At 42.5% G+C, this 14,860-nt stretch overlaps 1 protein-coding gene across 1 annotated transcript in view; it reads left to right on the forward strand.

Annotated features, from left to right (window-relative positions):
• The window catches only part of LOC137320958 (aminopeptidase N-like), a 127,176-nt gene extending 112,979 nt beyond the window's left edge, over positions 1 to 14,197 (forward strand). The window contains exons 18-20 of the mRNA XM_067982988.1: positions 122 to 262; positions 10,707 to 10,785; positions 11,768 to 14,197. Coding sequence (XP_067839089.1) covers positions 122 to 262; positions 10,707 to 10,785; positions 11,768 to 11,920 — 373 coding nt within the window. The 3' untranslated portion in view covers positions 11,921 to 14,197. The remainder of the gene's footprint in view (positions 1 to 121; positions 263 to 10,706; positions 10,786 to 11,767) is intronic.
• Positions 14,198 to 14,860: the final 663 nt, after the last annotated feature.

Below are 14,860 nucleotides of genomic sequence, written 5' to 3' on the forward strand. Positions count from 1 at the left end.
CAGGATGGGACCTTTACACAGCTTAAGCTATGACTCACTTAATGAATCTTGAGAATAGATATACTGTACATCACTAACGATCAACAACAACACATTGTGACTCTTAATGTTATTTTTGCAGATATTTATCCTATGCTCTTGATCAGTCTAAGATCACTCAGGAACAATCATGGAATGTTTTTCGTTATGTGGCAAAAAATCCCATTGGTTCGCTTTTAGTATGGAACTTCATAAGGGCAAACTGGGAAACGATCCAAACTGAGTAAGTCAATATGTAGGTTTCACCTGACATCTGCTTCTGAGTGCATTTAAACATGATCTTAAAAAAATGCATCCAATACTCTGCCATTTAAATATTGCATCTATCGCTAACTGTGATGTGATACATGTAGCAATCTCCTGTGAAATTGTGATACACTAGGGTAGAAATTCCAATTCTGTATTAGGCAGTCCTCAATATTCCATTCATTCACTTTAATGGGCGGAAAATCACAGCCTGGCAAACACAGAATTGAAATTTCTACATCTCAGTATTTAGATGCTGAGAGGGGAATTTATTTGCATTTAATTGACCATTAATTTAGGAGGCATGGTGAGTAAGTTTGCAGATGACACCAAGATTGGTGGCATTGTGGACAGTGAAGAAGGTTATCTAGGATTGCAACGGGATCTTGATAAATTGGGCCAGTGGGCCGATGAATGGCAGATGGAGTTTAATTTAGATAAATGTGAGGTGATGCATTTTGGTAGATCGAATCGGGCCAGGACCTACTCCATTAATGGTAGGGCGTTGGGGAGAGTTATAGAACAAAGAGATCTAGGAGTACAGGTTCATAGCTCCTTGAAAGTGGAGTCACAGGTGGATAGGGTGGTGAAGAAGGCATTCAGCATGCTTGGTTTCATTGGTCAGAACATTGAATACAGGAGTTGGGATGTCTTGTTGAAGTTGCACAAGACATTAGTTAGGCCACACTTGGAATACTGTGTACAGTTCTGGTCACCCTATTATAGAAAGGATATTATTAAACTAGAAAGAGTGCAGAAAAGATTTACTAGGATGCTACCGGGACTTGATGGTTTGACTTATAGGGAGAGGTTGGATAGACTGAGACTTTTTTCCCTGGAGAGTAGGAGGTTAAGGGGTGATCTTATAGAAGTCTATAAAATAATGAGGGGCATAGATAAGGTAGATAGTCAAAATCTTTTCCCAAAGGTAGGAGAGTCTATAACGAGGGGGCATAGATTTAAGGTGAGAGGGGAGAGATACAAAAGGGTCCAGAGGGGCAATTTTTTCACTCAAAGGGTGGTGAGTGTCTGGAACGAGCTGCCAGAGGCAGCAGTAGAGGCGGGTACAATTTTGTCTTTTAAAAAGCATTTGGACAGTTACATGGGTAAGATGGGTATGGAGGGATATGGGCCAAGTGCAGGCAATTGGGACTAGCTTAGTGGTATAAACTGGGCGACATGGACATGTTGGGCCGAAGGGTCTGTTTCCATGGTGTAAACTTCTATGATTCTATGATTCTAATTAATGAATCAATACCAAGACATTTAATAAAGACATGGCAAACATCTATTGTTGAACAAACTCTGCACACATGAAATTTATTGTTATTATAAGATACTTTGGTAAAAAATAAATTTAAAACAGATCTATAGATATATTGAATGAGATATTGTGAAGAAGTTCCTGTCAGTGATATACTTGTGATTGCTGTGGAAAACTTCAGCAAATACAGGTTTGTAACTTTATATAATGTTTAAAAAAACTGAGGCCGTTTAAAAATAAAATGGTAAGACAATACTTTGCCAACTCTGGTCTTCAAAACTCTTCTGCATTGCAATTTTTTCTCATTTCTTCTCATTTCTTTATTTTATCAACACTGCTATGGCCATTGGTAAACTCCCCTGCCTTGTTCTTTTTAAGTTCTAAATATCTAACATCAGTAGTGGGGAAAATGCTCGAGTCTATTATAAAAAGATGTGATAACAGAAGTCTTGGAGGGCATTAACAGGATTGGACAAAGTCAGCATGGGTTTATGAAAGGGAAATCATGCTTAACAAATCTACTGGAGTTTTTTGAGGATGTAACTAGTAGAATAGATAGGGGAGAACCAGTGGATGTGGTGTACTTGGATTTTCAGAAGGCTTTTGATAAGGTCCCACACAAGAGGTTAGTGTGCAAAATTAAAGCACATGGGACTGGGGAGAATATACTGGCATGGATTGAGAATTGGTTGACAGACAGGAAACAGAAAGTAGGAATAAACAGGTCTTTTTCTGGGTGGCAGGCAGTGACTAGTGGGGTACCGCAGGGATCAGTGTTGGGCCCCAGCTATTCACAATATATATCAATGATTTGGATGAGGGAACTAAATGTAACATTTCCAAGTTTGCAGACGACACAAAGCTGGGGTGAAATGTGAGCTGTGAGGAGGATGCAAAGAGGCTCTAATGTGATTTAGACAAGTTGGGTGAGTGGGTAAGAACCTGGCAGATGCAGTATAACGTGGATAAATGTGAGGTTATCCAGTTTGGTTGTAAAAACAGAAAGGCAGATTATTATCTGAATGGTGATAGATTGGGAAAAGGGGAGGTGCAACGATACCTGAGTGTCCTTGTACACCAGTTGCTGAAAGCGAGCATTCAGGTGCAGCAAGCAGTTAGGAAGGCGAATGGTATGTTGGCCTTCATTGCAAGAGGACTTGAGTACAGGAGCAGGGATGTCTTACTGCAGTTATACAGGGCCTTGGTGAGACCATATCTGGAGTATTGTGTGCAGTTTTGGTCTCCTTATCTGATGAAGCATGTCCTTGCCTGGGAGGGAGTGCAACGAAGGTTTACCAGACTGATTCCTGGGATGGCAGGACTGACGTATGAGGAGAGATTGGGTCGACTAGGCCTATATTCACTAGAGTTTAGAATGATATGGAGATGCCGGTGATGGACTGGGGTTAACAATTGTAAACAATTTTACAACACCAAGTTATAGTCCAACGATTTTATTTTTAATCCCACAAGCTTTCGGGGACTTTCCCCTTCCTCAGGCGGTGTGGAAGTGACAATTTCGAATCCTTCACATTTTAAGATCACATACAAAACATCCTACGCACTCTCATCCCACGTACTCCCCGCGTGGGAGATTTCTACTGCCTCCCAAAGATACACAAAGCCAACACACCCGGACGTCCTATCGTATCAGGCAATGGAACCCTGTGTGAGAACCTCTCTGGATACATCGAGGGCATCCTGAAACCCATCGTACAGGGAACCCCCAGCTTCTGTCGCGACACTACAGACTTTCTACAAAAACTCAGTACCCACGGACCTGTTGAACCAGGAACACTTCTCACCACGATGGACGTCTCGGCACTATATACCAGTATCCCCCACGATGACGGCATCGCTGCGACAGCATCAATACTCAACACCAACAACAGCCAATCTCCAGACGCCATCCTACAACTCATCCGCTTCATCCTGGATCACAATGTCTTCACCTTCAATAACCAGTTCTTTACCCAAACACACGGAACAGCCATGGGGACCAAATTCGCACCCCAATATGCCAACATTTTCATGCACAAGTTCGAGCAAGACTTCTTCACTGCACAGGACCTCCAACCAACACTATACACCAGATACATCGATAACATTTTCTTTCTATGGACCCACGGTGAGGAATCACTAAAGAGACTACACGATAACATCAACAAGTTCCATCCCACCATCAAGCTCACCATGGACTACTCCTCAGAATCAGTTTCTTTCTTGGACACACGAATCTCCATCAAAGACGGGCACCTCAGTACCTCACTCTACCGCAAGCCCACGGACAATCTCACGATGCTCCACTTTTCCAGCTTCCACCCTAACCACGTCAAAGAGGCCATCCCCTATGGACAGGTCCTGCGAATACACAGGGTCTGCTCAGACGAGGAGGAACGCGATGGACACCTACAGACGCTGAAAGACGCCCTAGTAAGAACGGGATATGACGCTCGACTCATCGATCGACAGTTCCGACGGGCCACAGCGAAAAATCGCGTAGACCTCCTCAGAAGACTAAAACGGGACGCAACCAACAGAGTACCCTTCGTCGTCCAGTACTTCCCCGGAGCGGAGAAACTACGTCATGTTCTCCGCAGCCTTCAACATGTCATCAATGATGACGAACACCTCGCTATGGCCATCCCCACACCTCCACTACTCGCCTTTAAACAGCCACCCAACCTCAAACAAACCATCGTTCGCAGCAAATTACCCAGCCTTCAGGAGAACAGCGTCCACGACACCACACAACCCTGCCACGGTAACCTCTGCAAGACATGCCAGATCATCGACACAGATACCACCATCACACGAGAGGACACCACTCACCAGGTGCACGGTTCATACTCCTGTGACTCGGCCAACGTTGTCTACCTCATACGTTGCAGGAAAGGATGCCCCAGAGCATGGTACATTGGCGAGACCATGCAGACGCTGCGACAACGGATGAACGGATACCGCGCAACAATCGCCAAACAGGAGGGTTCTCTCCCTGTCGGGGAACACTTCAGCAGTCATGGACATTCAGCCACCGACCTTCGGGTAAACATACTCCAAGGCGGCCTTCGAGACACACGACAACGCAAAATCGTCGAGCAGAAATTGATAGCCAAGTTCCGCACCCATGAGGACGGCCTCAACCGGGATCTTGGGTTCATGTCACACTACACGTAACCCCACCAGCGAACAAATGTTCTCTGTTTTTAATATAACGGGTCATTGACTGTCTTCGTTCTGTCTCTCTCTTTTTTTTCTTTCTTTTTTTTTCCTTTTTTTTTGGGGGGTTGTATATTCAGTGGCCTTTTAGATGACACCTTTCTGTCTGCTCACTGTGATTGCCTTGGCAACGGGCAGTAATCACCAGGCTTTGTTATGTGATCTTAAAATGCGAAGGATTCGAAATTGTCACTTCCACACCGCCTGAGGAAGGGGAAAGCCCCCGAAAGCTTGTGGGATTAAAAATAAAATCGTTGGACTATAACTTGGTGTTGTAAAATTGTTTACTAGAGTTTAGAAGAATGAGAGGTGATCTCATCGAAACATATAAAATTCTAACAGGACTGGACAGACTAGATGCAGGGAGGATGTTCCCGATGGCTGGGGAGTCCAGAACCAGGGGTCACAGTTTCAGGATAAGGGGTATGCCATTTAGATCTGAGATGAGGAGAAATTTCTTCACTCAGAGGGTGGTGAACCTGAGGAATTCTCTACCACAGAAGGCAATGGAGGCCAAGTCATTAAATATATCCAAGAAGGAGATAGATATATTTCTTAATGCTAAAGGGATCAAAGGATATGGGGAAAAAGTGGGAACAGGGTACTGAGTTAGACGATCAGCCATGATCATTTTGAATGGCGGAGCAGGCCCGAAGGGCCGAATGGCCTATTCTTGCTCCTATTTTCTATGTTTCAATATTTCTATCATGCATCAGAAACCATGACTCACTGTACAGTCTCTTCGTCCAACTCATTTGTTCTCAGGATCTCAAACAGTAGAACTCTTGATCTTCCTCATATTATCTACTGTTTTCCAATGCCCAGGTTTGGCATCACCGAATCACTAGTTCCTCATTTAGTTCATCTTCATGTCTACTCTTCTTTCGTTTGCTCATCATATGAGAGGGATGTCAGTGCAGGAGAATGGAAAACCTTCAATCACTCCTAGAGTAGGTATTTTTAAAAAATTCGTTCATGGGATGTGGGCGTTGCTGGCGAGGCCGGCATTTACTGCCCATCCCTAATTGCCCTTGAGAAGGTGGTGGTGAGCCGCCTTCTTGAACAGTTTGTGTGTGAATGTTCTCCCACAGTGTTGTTAGGAAGGGAGTTCCAGGATTTTGACCCAGCGACGATAAAGGAACGGGGATATATTTCCAAGTTGGGATGGTGTGTGACTTGGAGGGGAAAGTGCAGGTGGTGTTGTTCCCATGTGCCTGCTGCCCTTGTCCTTCTCGGTGGTAGAGGTCGCGGGTTTGGGAGGTGCTGTCGAAGAAGCCTTGGCGAATTGCTGCAGTGCATCCTGTGGATGGTACACACTGCAGCCACAGTGCGTCGGTGGTGAAGGGAGTGAATGTTTAGGGTGGTGGATGGGGTGCCAATCAAGTGGGCTGCTTTGTCCTGGATGGTGTTGAGCTTCTTGAGTGTTGTTGGAGCTGCACTCATCCAGGCAAGTGGAGAGTATTCCATCACACTCCTGACTTGTGCCTTGTAGATGGTGGAAAGGCTTTGGGGAGTCAGGAAGTGAGTCAGTCGCCGCAGAATACCCAGCCTCTGACCTGCTCTTGTAGCCACAGTATTTATATGGCTGGTCCAGTTAAGTTTCTGGTCAATGGTGACCCCCAGGATGTTGATGGTGGGGGATTCGGCCATTGAATGTCAAGGGGAGGTGGTTAGACTTTCTGTTGTTGGAGATGGTCATTGCCTGGCACTTGTCTGGCACGAATGTTACTTGCCACTTATCAGCCCAAGCCTGGATGTTGTCCAGGTCTTGCTGCATGCAGGCACGGACGGCTTCATTATCTGAGGGGTTGCAAATGGAACTGAGCACTGTGCAATCATCAGCGAACATCCCCTTTTCTGACCTTATGATGGAGGGAAGGTCATTGATGAAGCAGCTGAAGATGGTTGGGCCTAGGACACTGCCCTGAGGAACTCCTGCAGCAATGTCCTAGGGCTGAGATGATTGGCCTCCAACAACCACTACCATCTTCCTTTGTGCTAGGTATGACTCCAGCCACTGGAGAGTTTTCCCCCTGATTCCCATTGACTTCAATTTTACTAGGGCTCCTTGGTGCCACACTCAGTCAAATGCTGCCTTGATGTCAAGGGCAGTCACTCTCACCTCACCTCTGGAATTCAGCTCTTTCGTCCATGTTTGGACCAAGGCTGTAATGAGGTTTGGAGCCGAGTGGTCCTGGCGGAACCCAAACTGTGGATCGGTGAGCAGGTTATTGGTGAGTAAGTGCTGCTTGATAGCACTGTCGACGACACCTTCCATCACTTTGCTGATGATTGAGAGTAGACTGATGGGGTGGTAATTGGCCGGATTGGATTTGTCCAGCTTTTTGTGGATAGGACATACCTGGGCAATTTTCCACATTGTCGGGTAGATGCCAGTGTTGTAGCTGTACTGGAACAGCTTGGCTAGAGGCGCAGCTAGTTCTGGAGCACAAGTCTTCAGCACTACAGCCGGGATGTTGTCGGGGCCCATAGCCTTTGCTGTATCCAGTGCACTCAGCCTTTTCTTGATATCACGTGGAGTGAATCGAATTCGCTGAAGACTGGCTTCTGTGATGGTGGGGATATCGGGAGGAGGTTGAGATGGATCATCCACTCGGCACTTCTGGCTGAAGATGGTTGCAAACGCTTCAGCCTTGTCTTTTGCACTCACGTGCTGGACTCCACCATCATTGAGGATGGGGATGTTTACAGAGCCTCCTCCTCCCGTTAGTTGGTTAATTGTCCACCACCATTCACGACTGGATGTGGCAGGACTGCAGAGCTTTGATCTGATCCGTTGGTTGTGGAATTGCTTAGCTCTGTCTATAGCATGTTTAGCATGCATGTAGTCCTGAGTTGTAGCTTACAACTAGATGCAGAGTAAGCTTCCCTTTACTCTACCCTAACAATTTGCATCTACCTTTAGCTCAGAAAGAGAACCACTTACTTTCTCAGACATCTTTCCTTTTCCTACCCCAGCCGTCCTGTTGGACCTCTCTGAGTGAGATTGACAATTAAGCTCTTCTGTTATGAGACTCTGCTGATGGTGCAGTGCCTCATTGATATAAGAACATAAGAACATAAGAAATAGGAGCAGGAGTAGGCCAATCAGCCCCTCGAGCCTGCTCCGCCATTCAATAAGATCATGGCTGATCTGATCCTAACCTCAAATCTAAATTCATGTCCAATTTCCTGCCCGCTCCCCGTAACCCCTAATTCCCTTTACTTCTAGGAAATTGTCGATTTCTGTTTTAAATTTATTTAATGATGTAGCTTCCACAGCTTCCTGGGGCAGCAAATTCCACAGACCTACTACCCTCTGAGTGAAGAAGTTTCTCCTCATCTCAGTTTTGAAAGAGCAGCCCCTTATTCTAAGATTATGCCACCTAGTTCTAGTTTCACCCATCCTTGGGAACATCCTTACTGCATCCACCCGATCAAGCCCCTTCACAATCTTATATGTTTCAATAAGATCACCTCTCATTCTTCTGAACTCCAATGAGTAGAGTCCCAATCTACTCAACCTCTCCTCATATGTCCACCCCCTCATCCCCGGGATTAACCGAGTGAACCTTCTTTGTACTGCCTCGAGAGCAAGTATGTCTTTTCTTAAGTATGGAGACCAAAACTGTATGCAGTATTCCAGGTGCGGTCTCACCAATACCTTATATAACTGCAGCAATACCTCCCTGTTTTTATATTCTATCCCCCGAGCAATGAAAGCCAACATTCCGTTGGCCTTCTTGATCGTATTGAATATGGCCACAAATTAGTTTTCTTATCTCGCATGCCTGGATCGTGTGCTAATTTTCTGAGGCTGAACTTGGGGAAAGAAGATGAGTCTTCTCCAAGTAAGTGTGAGCCTCATTTAACAACAGTATTTATTGAAATTATGTCCCTTGTTGAATTTCCCAACTTTGGGTCAGGCACTGCCCACAGTCCCCACCTTTTCCATATAAAATTGGACAGATGTAAGGAGTCGCACAACACCAGGTTATAGTCCAACAACTTTATTTGAAATCACAAGCTTTCGGAGCTTTGCTCCTTCGTCACTTGACGAAGGAGCAAAGCTGTGAAAGCTTGTGATTTCAAATAAAGCTGTTGGACTATAACCTGGTGTTGTGCGACTCCTTACATTTGTCCACCCCAGTCCATCACCGGCATCTCCACATCATATAAAATTGGGGCACGGAGGCCTAGCCTTCTCAATTACGTTTCTAAAAGTTAGCCTAATGTTATACAATTGTATTTAGAATGCTTTTTTACATTCCTGTTAATATTTGCTGCATCTCTTCATGCATTAGTTGGTTTTGCTAGACAGTGCAGTATTTTTGCATTTTTTCCTTTTTTTCCTGCAAATACTTTCCTTCATAATTCTTGATTTTTGCTGCCATTTAAATAGTAATGTTCAAAGTAGTGTTGATGGGAATTCCTTTGAAGTTTCCAATAGTGCTGCATGTTTCAGCTAAGGAAGACAAGTTCACAAGTGCCCAACAAATGCAAATGCAATTACACCTGAGGCTTTTTGACTGCACTTGTCACTATCCTGGGATCCGCATCATCACAATCTGCCACACCTCTGTGAATTCGTGAAAGGAGACCTGCCACAACACCTATAAAATCTTGTAGTGCTTCATCACAGAATCTTGCCTTTCTTTGTTACTTTTTCTGCTTTGTTTAAAGTTTTGCTTTATCACAGGATTTAAGGGCACTAAGTATCATTTGTGGATAGTGAAGAGACTTGTTAGCTCTTAATAAATGATCACCCCATTATTATAGGTACATTTTGAATGGCTGATCCATGTCCACACATTATACTGCATCCCACCTTACAAAATAAGAATCACATGTTATGGATCACGCAGTAAAGTCAGTTTAAAAAACTTTAACTCATATTATGCATGAAAAGATAATTTTGATCCCAGTCTTTTTTCATCAACAAATTGAAGTTAATTTAATCAACTTGTTTTTTTGTGAGTTTTTGTATTCATCAAGGTGAAGGATGTTAGTGCTGAGGAAAAGAACACTTTCCATTTTGGGTATCTGGCTATATTTTCCCCATTTTATACTCGCCCTGATTTTTTTGCTTACATTAAGAACCAGAGATAAATAATACCACCAATATCAAATACTCACCAGGTCAGATGTAGCATGGTTCGATAGAGAGTGTACCTCCTTACACTCTTCTTTAACAGGTGCCTCAGTCCAAACCTTATGAAGAGTCCCTATGTGACATTTTTCCAATTCCAACACTAGCCATCTAAGGCATCTCTGAGAGAGGCTGTTTATATAGTGCTGAGTTGGCAGTAATTTTGTGTTATGGTGCCATGGCCAATAGGAACTAAGTTGAGTTTGCCCAAACTAATTTCATATAGGAACGTTACAACCAGTAGACTGAGAAAACTTTCACCCCATCTGTCCGTACTGGATTCAAATCCAGGTCCTGGAGATGAAAGGTTGCTCTTCAAAGAAAGAACTTGCATTTATATAGTTCCTTTCATGTCCTCAGTATGTCCCAAAGTACTTCATAACTAATGAATATACTTGTGAAATTTCATCACATGAGATGAATGACCAGAGAATCTTTTTTTTGGTGGAAATGGTTAAGGGAAGAATGTTGGTCAGAACATCAAAGGGACTCCCTGCATCCTTACAAATAATATTTGGGATTTTTCAGTCCACCTAAACAGCAGATGGATCCTCAGTTCAATGCCTCTTCCAAAAGACAGCACCTCCAGCAATACAACAATCCCTCAGTTCTGCACTGAAGCATGGGTCTACATTATGTGCTAAAGTCCTGGATGGGACTTGAAGTCACAACCTTCTGACTCAGATGCAAGAATGCTACCGACTGAGGCACGATGGCACTGATAATATAACTTGTATAAGATTGTCATTGTATTTATATTTCAAATTACTTTTGTCCTTCTCATTGTAGCTATATAGATTACTATGATCTGAGATCTGTATTCGAAATTGTGGCGGAAGGATTTTCAACTGATTTTGAGCTCGAAGAGGTATGAAAGTTTGATATAAACTTTGCAAATATAGATGCTGTATCATTACTATTAAATGCAGTATATTAAAATGGCCTAATTGGCCAAAAAATAACAATAAACACCAGAGCTAAAATATGAGAGTAAAACCTAGGCCCAAATGTAAGTACGAAAAGGAGGGGATTGACTATAAATCCTCAGGTACAACAACAACTTGCATTTATATAGCACCTTTAACATAAAAAAGTCCCAATTCACTTCACAGAAGTGTAAAGAAACAAATGGATGCCACACATAGTGACCAAAGCACGGCCAAATAGGTGGGTTTTAAGGAGGGTCTTAAAGGACGTGGAGAGACGAAGGGAATTCCAGAGTGTGGGGGCTAGGCAGCTCAGGCCACAGGCACCAATTGTGGGGTGAAGTGAAGGGGATGCACAAGAATCCAGAGTCAGACAAAGGGAGAGTTTAGGAGGGAAGTGTAGCACTGGAGGAGGTTACAGGGATAGGGAGGGATGAGGCACAAATGAATTTAAATACAAGAATGAGAGTTTTTAAATTGAAGCATTGGGGACCAGGAGCCAATATAGGTTAGTGAGAACAGGATTGATGGACAACTGAGACAGTGCAGGATAGGATACAGGCAATGCAGTTTTCGATGATCTGATATTTACAAAGGGTGGTGGATGGGAGCTGGCCAGGAGAGGATTAGAGTAGTCAAGTCTGGAGGAGATAAAGGCATGGATGAGTGTTTCTGCAGCAGATGGGCTGAGGTGGGGCAGAGACCCTCTGTGTGGGAAAGAACTTTTCCTCTTTCCGGCACTTCTCCACAGCCAGGCAGTTAAGAGCTCAGCAGAGTAGAAAGAAAGTCTCTTTCATACTGATTACTGAGATCTTTTTTCGAGAACTCCTAAACAAGGCAGAAGTCGCTAATAGGCTTTTAAACCCACAGTAAACATATTTCCATGACTCAGCTTATTCCTACATTTATATGTTTCTTTTATAGTTCGAATTATTTCTGAACAGTACCACTGATGAAGGAGAATGGTCAACAATTGTTGAACAGCTCATCAAAGAATCACGAGAGACTTTTAATTGGAAGAAGAAAATTCATACTCAAGTTCACAATTGGTTGAGTGAACATGTACCTGAAGATTAAAACAACATAAAAAATTTCAGGAACATAAAATGGTCCGTAAGCCCAAACAAGCCCATCCTTTTTCACAAATCAACTCTACCTACCTAGTTTTGCAATGTATCCTTCAATGCCTTCCTTCTCCAAAGGTCTCTAACCTATTTATACTGATTGCTTCAATCGCCTTTCCTGTTAATTTACTGCATAATACTTTATTACTTGAGTATAAAAGATATGCTTTAATTTTAGCGTGGTCCCTGGCATCTATCCCCTCACCCTAATGAACAATAAGTTGGGCTCAATGATGTTAATTCCTTTCATAATCTGGAAAATTTGAATCAGATTACCTCAGTTTCCTCTTCTCTAAAGAAAGCAAGCCCAATTCTCTTAACTTTATGCCTGATACACAGAATTATCTTTGTTGCTCAGCCCTGTTAACCTCATAAGGGCACTACTATTCTTCCTATGATCAAGTGATCAGAAATGCGCACAATACTTCAGATGGGGTTTAACCAATGCCTCAAATAGCAACGATGTGACCTCTTTCAATTGTACACTGTCACTCTGCTAATGCAATCCAGAACCTGATTTGCCTTTTTTTTGCTGCAGCTGTGCACTGTGCTTACTGTTTCTTAGATTTATCCACTAAAACCCCAAGATGTCTTTCCTGATCAGCACTTCGTACCATTTTCCATTTAACACATACTCATTCTTTTGGTTATTTGTTCTTACGTCAACCATTTCACACTTAGCCGCATTCAATTCCATCTGCCATGTACAGGCCATTATCCAAAAGATCTAAATCCTTCTGACTCTGATGTAAGTTTTCCATATTATTTGCGTGGCCTTGTATTTCAATACCATCTCAAAAGTTGGAAATTTAGTTTGCTATACTCTCATTTAAGTCATTAAAAACAGCGAAGGTCCTAAGACTCATTCCTGAGGTACCCCACCTGTTGCCGCTCCGCCTGGAAATCTCCGACTGATGGGCACCCAGAAATAAATCTTCATCTATAGTTTTCCCAACACGTGCTTGACACGCCGGGAGCACATATCAGGAATTCTGGTGTGGACCCACCACAATTTTCCATCCCTTAATTTGCACCTGAATTCCTTATGTTCATTCCAGGCAAGAAGAGCTTAGTACCAGGATCGTTAAAGACAAAAATTTATCCCTCTCAGTTTTCTGTTTTAAGCCAATTTTCTATCTAGCAGCATATATTTCATGATTTATTACCTTCGCCTTTAATCACTGAAATGGAACCTTGTCGAAAGCTTTCTGAAAATCTAAGTATATACCATCAAAAACATTTCTCCTGTTCACTAGTTTCTTCTAAAGATTCCAGCAGGTTAGCTAAACAAGACATCTCTTTCCTGAATCCATGCTGATTGTCCTTTAATAAATTTTTTCTTTTTTCTAATTTAAATGTAAGAGTAGAAACAATGTTGCCCACTTTATACTCGTGTCTACTTTGTTGCCGTATTTAGTGGAGGAAATTATTGTCGAGAAATTACGATGCACGATATTAGTGTACGAATGCTTCATAAATTCGTGCGACATTGATCAGGAAATTCCTCAGGGCTGCTCCCAGGGTTCCCGCCACACTTCCGGCGAAGTTATGTTGCTGGAGTGAGAGCAACTTGGGAAATTCCCAGCCATTATTTTCTCTGTTGTTTTACTAAAGGAATTAACCTGTTTAAAATGAATAATAATTTGCATATACTAATACTACACACAGTAATTTCTAGGCTTATATCCCTAGATCTCTAGAATGTTTCAGATTTTCCCAACCCTAAGGCTGAGATTTTCCAAGACCCCATACTAACAGCAGGACTTCAAACACAGCAGCCAGCTTATCAGAAAACTACAGGTGTATTGTTGAAATTTTTTGATAAGCCGCTTGCTACATGTGAGCCCCACTGGTGGTGTCGGGTCTCAGAACATTTTGCCCATAATTTCATGGTGTATGTCTTGACCCCTTTGAAATGATGATCCTATTTTAGCTACCTTCCAATCCTCAGGATTCTCTCCCGACTTTAACAAACTTTAAAAAAAAATTGCCGGTTAAAACATATTTAATTTCAAACAATATTTCCTTTAAAACCTGCGGGTGTGAGTTGTTCTGATCAGGTACTGTGTTTTGAGAATATCTAACCCTTTCCTGCCATATCCTTTATATTATCCAGCTCTTCCTCTGCTGTTACTGGAAATTTGGGGTGAAATTCTCCTATAGCCCATGTCACTGGCAGGACTTCACATGCAGCGAGTGTCTTGGGGGTAATTTTAACATTGGTGATAGTGTAAATAGGGCAATATCGGCGCGGCCGCCCGTTGTACACCTTTCCTGAGTTTTGTTTCCTTTGAAGTCAACGGAAACAAAAATTGGGATAGGTGTATAACAAGCAGCTGATCCGATATTGTCCCATTTACACTATCGCCAAAAGTTAAAATAACCCCCCTTATCAAAAAAAATCACAGATTTATTGCTGCCGGTTTTTTGATAAGCCACTTACTGCATGGGAGACCTACCAGTGGTGTGGAGTCTCAGAAAATGTTATCCTTGATATTTAACTCAGGCAACTTTTCCTCCTATTCCTGAGAAAAAACAAATATGAATTAACTATTTAATAACTTGCACTATCATTTTGCTCTTTGTTTAGCACGTGTATATTTGAAAAACCTTTAATCATTACTTGAGATGTTCTCACAATATTAAGTTCAATGTTTCATCTGCCAACTTTCATTCACTTGTTTTTGCATGTCTTTATACTATGCTTGTACAAGCTGACTCAGCCTTGAGAAACATTGAATTAAAATCCATTTCAAATTTTATCTTTGTTGCATTTTCATAATCAAGGACACTGTAAAGTTTATATGCCTTCCATGTATTTCTGTATATGAAGTGGTTTAAAAGTATATTTATCGAGTACCCGCAGTTTATACTGTTGATGAATAAGTTCTCA

Source organism: Heptranchias perlo, chromosome 4, assembly GCF_035084215.1.
Source record: "Heptranchias perlo isolate sHepPer1 chromosome 4, sHepPer1.hap1, whole genome shotgun sequence".
In the NCBI taxonomy this organism is placed as follows: Eukaryota; Metazoa; Chordata; class Chondrichthyes; order Hexanchiformes; family Hexanchidae; genus Heptranchias; species Heptranchias perlo.